This window comes from Garra rufa, chromosome 19, assembly GCF_049309525.1.
Source record: "Garra rufa chromosome 19, GarRuf1.0, whole genome shotgun sequence".
Taxonomy (NCBI): Eukaryota; Metazoa; Chordata; class Actinopteri; order Cypriniformes; family Cyprinidae; genus Garra; species Garra rufa.
In genome coordinates this window covers 16193982-16201331 of record NC_133379.1, presented here as the reverse complement: position 1 = coordinate 16201331, position 7350 = coordinate 16193982, and the positions used below count along the sequence as shown (strand labels likewise).

The 7350-nt window shown below is 36.5% G+C and overlaps 1 protein-coding gene across 3 annotated transcripts; it reads right to left on the bottom strand.

Moving 5' to 3' along the window:
• Nucleotides 1-405: 405 nt before the first annotated feature.
• LOC141292711 (uncharacterized) lies at nt 406-6765 on the bottom strand. Of its 3 annotated transcripts, none has more exons than XM_073824749.1 (3): nt 6608-6765; nt 5563-5689; nt 406-2488 (listed from the first exon to the last, which is right to left on the bottom strand). In XM_073824749.1, exon 3 carries the CDS (start codon nt 2484-2486, stop codon nt 1680-1682), a length of 807 nt encoding a protein of 268 aa, XP_073680850.1. In that variant the 5' UTR covers nt 2487-2488; nt 5563-5689; nt 6608-6765; the 3' UTR covers nt 406-1679. The 3 variants fall into 3 exon arrangements, with proteins under 3 accessions (XP_073680850.1, XP_073680852.1, XP_073680851.1); XM_073824751.1 differs by having other exon boundaries at nt 5563-5686; nt 6608-6763; XM_073824750.1 differs by having other exon boundaries at nt 5563-5838; nt 6608-6737.
• Nucleotides 6766-7350: the final 585 nt, after the last annotated feature.

The window sequence follows — 7350 nt, the reverse complement described above, 5'->3', positions numbered from 1 at the left end:
GTAATAAATTGAACAGAAACTATATATGATCTGTGCTGTTGACTTTATTTAAAGAACATTTAAACAATATTGAATGTTGAACATATATATATATATTATTTCAAATAAATCATACAATAAAATCATGCCTAAACTGAAGATTCTTACCACTGTAAAGAATTTTCATGTGAAACTGCACCTGTAGAGAGCATGATGCTAAACCATAATGTTTATTAGCTTTTTCAGTTGATCAATAAAATTGATTTAAATAGATATAAATAATAGATTCTAAAAGTCATCAGGTTAACAGGCTTTGCCTGATCAACATTAGAGTTAATGGAATAGGCTACTAATTGTCTCAGAAGACTCATTGTAATTTTTAAACAACTTGATGGAATGGGGAATAAAACACACAGAACCCATACATAAAACACAGATATTTTATTAATTTAAAAAAGTGAAAAAAAAGTACAAGGTTGCGGAAAATTTACAAACAACAGATTTTCTTTTCTCATATAGTGTAATATACATTTTCTCTCAGATCATTACATCCATAATAATAATTTAAAGAAATTTCTTATACATTAATACAAAATAATTTACAAATTCACATGCAACCGTACTAATTAATCTTTTAACAGTAAGTCGATCTCAAAATACTGAAACACCAAATCAAAGCAGAGAAAACAGGATTTTCTGGGTATGTACAAACAGTCATGATAACAGTGCAGTTCTACATTGGCCTTTTGCCATAGTTCTGAATATCAAAATGATGTAGGTCAGATTTTTCATTGTGTGGTTTGTCGTTGAACAAAGGTGATTCCTAACCAGGACATTTAATCATTTATCCTCCAACTGGACTATCCAGTTCACTCTAAAGCTGATATTTGTGCTTGCAAGCTGTTACACTGTGTTCCATTTTTTAAAAACTGCAAAACAAGGGCCTGAAAACAATCATGATAGCTGTTTTCAATATGACTCACTTGGTCTTTGTTTTCAGAAGGTGGCAGTGAATTATTATAGCTTGCTTTCTAAGCCATTCTGTTTGCAAAATACCAATCAATTAAAGTGAACGAAGAAGCACTTGCTTAAATAGAAATAGCAGTTAGATATAATATCTGTGGTGGAAATGCATCCTAATTCTAGTCAGATTGTTTGCTGGACCTGTTTCCCTAAAAATCTTGGAAATCCCATCAATAGTTTCATAATATTTCAAGGAAGCATGGCATATTCATTCTGCGTACCAGCAGCTGCCTAATATGCAAATTTGCTAAAAACCTGGGTCTTCCCAGCCAAATATAGTTGTGGACACAGTGAGATTCTTATCTGTTAATATTATGCATTGCCGTACCCTTTATCCTTTAAACTACATTGAGTTTCATATATTAGAAATGCAATTTTGATGATACTTTTTTTATCTTTTAAATCTCACCAAACAATGTTAAAGGCATCCAACAATCAATGCATTTATTGATCACGACTGGACATTACTGGACTGACTCAGTCATCATTGACATTCATTGTAACTCTACACTATGGTGTGGTATCGACACGGCACCATCTATAGGGTTACAAGTTTAAAAATACATCAAAAATGTATATGCATATAAACCTGAAGTGCAAAGTTACAATTCCACAATAATCCACGTTACTCTACGTGATATTCAACCTCACCAGAAAGAGATTTTTGCAGGCGTAGATTACTTCTCGGCAATTGCGGGCAGCATGCATGCGCGAATGCGGGCTTCCTTCCATGCGCTGCGGCACTCTGAGATCCAGTGGGACACTATGGTCTGTTTGTCCATGCAACGACTACTCTTTCCCCTCCAACCAGCAGGAGCGCTGTCGAGCTTGTTGGGAATGCCACTGCGCGCAGCCAAGCTGCCATCATCCAGCTTCTTCCTGCTGACCGGTGACCTCTGCAGGACCGTCGCCACAGGGACAGTCTCAGGCAGGCAAAGCTCTGGGCAGCTGCTTTTCCGCTGGGGGTCAGGTGTTGAGGAACAGCAAGGGAAGGTGTCGCTGCGTGGCCGACGTGGGGGAATGCTGCCCCTTCTGGTGGAGAGTGCTTGCGCACCTCTGTGGCTGTAGAGGTACTCCAGCGGATCTGCGGATCCTGGGATATCACCCCTACATCCGTTGTCCTCCTCTGGGGCAGCCTGGGCCTGCAACGGTTCTGATGGAGGAGATCTGGCGGTCTCTTTATTGGCTTGTTCAACTGTCTGGTCGCTTCTTGTGGAGGTGTGGGGCTGCGGAGGCTGTAGATGGCGGAGGCGTTGTAGTCGTAGGCAGGGCTTTGGGGAATCCAAAGGACCAATGGAGAGGATGTCACAGTCAGGCTCATGCAGAGGGAAGGTGGGCCGGGCCAGATGGCAGATGGAGAGGAAGTAGTCCTGTGTGGTCGTGTGCTGGCTGTTGGTCTGGTTCAGGTCCTGCACCAGCTCCTCATAGCCCTCCCTGATGGTGGGAAGGCCGCGTTTAGCCAGGAGTCTGGACCTGGGACGCATGACTGTAAAAGGGGACAATAGTATGTCATTATATAGATGAATTCAAAATATCCAAGATTTCTTGATAACATAAGAAACACATTTTTAAAGTATTTATTAATCCCTTTAACATTAGTTAAATAAATGTTCATTGTTCATATTAACACGTCCATGAAATAACATTAACAGATAAAACTTTTGATTTAATAGTGTATTAGTAAATGTTGAAATAAATATGAACTAAGATTAATAAATGCTTTAGAAGTATTGTTAGCAAATGAAACCTTACTGCAAAGTGTTATCTATTCCTTTAACATCTCCAATCTGATCTCATGACAATTTGTACATATTTTTACGAGATGGATAATTCGTACAAATTCCTACGATTTTTGCCAATCGTACAACTTTTACGACTTCCACTAATTTGTATGAATTTGTATGAATGACCTCTAAACCTACCCGTCAATGGTCTAGACAAATCGTATAAAATCGCACAAGTAAGGTTGTGCGAATTCGTACAAATTAGCCATCTCTTAAAATGCATACAAATTAGTTGTGAGATAATGTTGATATCTCAGTTGTTTTAACATAAGCTATGTTGTTTAAATGGAGAGTGAGGAGCTTTGGTTCAAAAGTGGTGTCACTTTAACAAATCATACAAGTGAGGTTGTGCAAATTTGTACAAATTAGCCACCTCGTAAAATACGTACAAATTAGTCTTGAGATAGCGTTTATTTCCCAGTTGTTTCAACATAAACAGTGTAGATTAAATTGAAAGTGAAATGGAGATTTGGCTTTAAAAAGTGGTGTCACTTTAACAAATCTCACAAAATCATACAAGTGAGGTTGTACGAATTTGTACGAATTAGCCACCTTGCAAAATAAGTGAAAAAATTTGTTGTGAGATAGTGTTGATATCTCAGTCGTTTCAACATAAGCAATGTAGATTAAATTTAGAGTAAAATAGAGATTTGGCATAAAAGTGGGGTCACATTAATGAAATTTCCCAGGCAAAAAATGTCAAATGTCAGTATTGTAAGATGTTTGAAACTCACACAGAAGGCACTTTCAAATCAAGCAGCTTTCTGTAAATCAACATGACCAACTTAAACCCACCGAGAAATCTGCCCTCAGATTGTGTGGATTCCTATTGAAATGACTGGATTTTGCCCCTGAAATTTCACTGAATGTTATACGTCACCAACTATGGAAGCCTGTTTCCGCCACTGAATAAACAAATTAAAAAGGTAATTGCGACTTTTTATCTCACAATTCTGACTTTTTTTTACATCTTGCAATTCTGACTTTTTTTTTCTCAGAATTGAGTCATATAAACTCACAATTATGAGTTTATATCACGCAATTGTGATTTTATTTCTCAGAATTGTGAGATATAGTCGCAATTGTGAGTTTGTATCATGCATTTCTGAGAAAAAGTCAGAATTGTGAGATAAAAAGTCATACTAATTTTTTTTTTTATTCAGTGGTGGAAACAGGCTTCCATAACCAACACCTCATGTTAGTCTCTTGATTATCAGACTTTTCTCACTGGAAACAGAACATTTTTGTCCTTTTCAACCCTCAAAATCCATCAGTTAATTTGTTAAAAACATTATAGTTTGTTACAAAATACTGCTGACAAAAAAAAAAAAAAAAAAAAAAAAAAAAATTAATTTATTAAAATATATTTAAAAAAAAATACAATATTTTAATACTATTTTAATAAATATTCTACACTATTTTTAATTACTATAATTTACTATAAATTATATTTTTTATTTGATATGCTTATAACTGGAATCACTCATGACATGTTATCTCAAATATTCCACCAAATTCATCTAAGATCAAATGTTCCTGTGTATTATATTAAAAATGATTATTATTGATCCTCTTACTGCTTCTATTTCTCTTTAGGCAATTTACGTTGACTCATGGAACATAACTGAAATTCCATTATGTCCATTATCTAGGAAAGCACAACCTCTAAACAATACAATTTTCTCAAGGGAACCATAACAGCATTTATTTGCAATTCGCAACAAGTATACCGAACCATTCAGTAACACTTTACTAGTTAGCACTAGTTAATGGAATAACTAAGAATGAGTACTACATTTGTAACACCAAACATTAAACATTAGTTTAGTACTATAAATTCTTATGTTCATAACTTGTGTCTATTTAATATGATAAAAAATACAAATTTTAATTTTAAATATGTATTAGTAAATGTTAAAATGAACATTAGGCTATATATAATGAATAAATGCTTTTGAAATATTGTTTATTGTTAATTAATGTAGCTAATATGAACAAAAATACCTTATTATAAAGTGTCAGATTCATCAGCATGCGTATACTTTCACTCACAGACCTCTAATGCATCTTTTGTTGCCTTTGACATTATTGACCCACATTATTGCTTCATTCATAATTAAACAGCATCATTTTTGAAGTTGCTATTACCTGCCTGATCATTCCTTATTGATGCTCTGTACAGTAAATGCCAAAAATCAATGTATATAATGGGAGGGATTGGTTACAGGAATACGTGCAAGCCTAGTCTCCATGGCAACGCCTCTTCCCATCACATCCCAGGCTGTGCTCAGATTTCATAGCAATTGGAAAGCACATACACAGACACACACACATAAACACACACACACACACACACACCAAGGAACAGCTCCTCCCCACACCCCCACCGCCCCATGCCCAAATCATCTGAACACCCCTCTTTATTGTGGCAGACCAATGTAAACAACCCAGCACAGATTCCCACCCTTCCCTAAAATTCAACTAATTCTCCCTGCCTAAACCTGTTTGGATTTTCCCAGCCCTCAAATACTCATACACTAATCTACAAAAGGAAAAAACAGTATACGTCAAGATCAAAGCACCTATAATGACAGACATCTGGCACGGATGAGCAATTTCGGACAACTGATGAAATTCAATGAATCACAGCCTAAAATAGATTGCAAATCTGTTCTGAATATGAAATTGCAATTGTGTTATATATGAAGACCCTGAAATATGATGTAATCATCGTTCTGGTTTTCTATTGAGGCCAGCGGTGTGTGTTGTGTCCCACCTGAGCGGGGTCTCTCCGGCTGCCTGGCTTTGCTGTGGATCTCTTCTTCCTCCACTCCTCTTGTCTCGTCTCCTCTTCCCTGTTGTTGCCTCCGCTCCTTGCCTCAGCTCAGAGCCTCCAACTGCTGCTACACACACAAAAAAATAATGATTTTCTCCCCCGTCTCCCTCCCTCTTTCTCTCTTGCCTGTTTGCTTGCTCGCCCTCTCCCGTGCGCCTCACTCTCTCTCCTCCCTTGGTCAGTGCTAAAAATAGCACTTCATTCCCGTCCCTGTGGCTGTAAAGAATCATTTGCAAAATGGATTTTACTGATGTGGTGGGGAGAAAGAAAGAAAAGCGGGGAAGAAGTTGGAATGACAGTGCAAGGATAAAGAGTTGGACAAGAGAAAAACACCCTCCATATCTGTTAGCATTTTCTGTGATGGATAGATAGTGAACAAGTGTGATTGATCAGCTCCAGAGTTAAAAAAGAACATGATGGATATTCATAAAATACATTCGTTAGCATTCTGCGGGAAACACAGTTCCTGATACCAAATGCTGATAGCAGTTTTATCATTTTTAAATTATTTTTTCAGTATCCTGCATTGCTCTCTCATGTTTCTGTTTTTCATTTTTAATGAGGAACTGAGCAAGTCAATTTATCACTAATTCAGTAACATAACTATTTTTTGACCTTGGCTTACTGAATGATGTTCTTATGAGTGAAGAGAGTTGTTTGTGCAGCTATATATAGCTCCATCTGCAGGTATATTGAGCCCTCAGTGACCTTTTATCATGTTCACGTTGCTGTCATAAAGGGCAGTAAACTTGTGAGCGTCAATATAACAAACGACAACACCGTACAGGGTCGATTCTCCACGTATGGTGCCTCAGATGTTTACAAGTACATATAGACTGTATGTGTGTGAATGAAAACTCTGTTGTATACTATTTTTTCAAGCTGAACCGAACCGTATTTTCCTAGTAAATATATCTGGTTGTGAACCTACTAGATACACAGATTGAAATGTAGAAACGCAGATTTGTTGTGTAAAGTCCTTTACCTGTTCTTGTAGATTGTTGTTCTATATATTCCACGGTTGTTGGGTGAATTGTTGCTGTTTTCGGATTATGCCTTCAAAGTACACTTCAAAAGAGGCAGACTGTCCTTTAAGCCACAGACATCATGTTCACTCTTAAAAATGTTTGTCTGACAAGGAAGGGTGTGAGAAAAAGAGAGAGGGAGTGAAAGGGAGGGACGTGACAAGAGGGAGGAGGTTGTTTTGAAGGTGGAGCAGTTGGAAATCAGCACATTTACAGACCAGCCCTGTTAAAATCAATATAATCCCAGTCCATTTATCTGACTTCTGGTCAGAGGTCATAGGAGAAGCTTTTCAGTCTGCTTGAACAAATTCCCTGCACTTATGGTAGTGTTATTTTAGTATCTTTGTGATTTTGAATATGATTATTTATTTATTATTATTTATTATTAATTTATTTTAAATGTAAAGTTTTATTTATTTATTTATTTTTTAGTTTGGTTTTGTAATTTTTATATAGTTTATTTTTACGTTTTTTTTTATATAAAAACCCTGACTCAAGGATGAACTGTGCCAGGTTCCCCAAAAATGTACATTATTCAGGACTAGACTATAGATGACTATAGATCACTATAGTCACATGCAATGTCCTGTTAAAGAGACAAAGCTTAGAACGTTCAACAGCAAGGATTAACAGAGCTAAACCAAGAACAATTAAGGCATTGTCAGAATTTATTGAGAAACTTCCTTATATAATAACTCAATTG

What these genes read in the sequence shown, in the direction of transcription:
- LOC141292711 (XM_073824749.1), bottom strand. Translation starts at nt 2,486, where the DNA reads ATGCGTCCCAGGTCCAGACTCCTGGCTAAACGCGGCCTTCCCACCATC.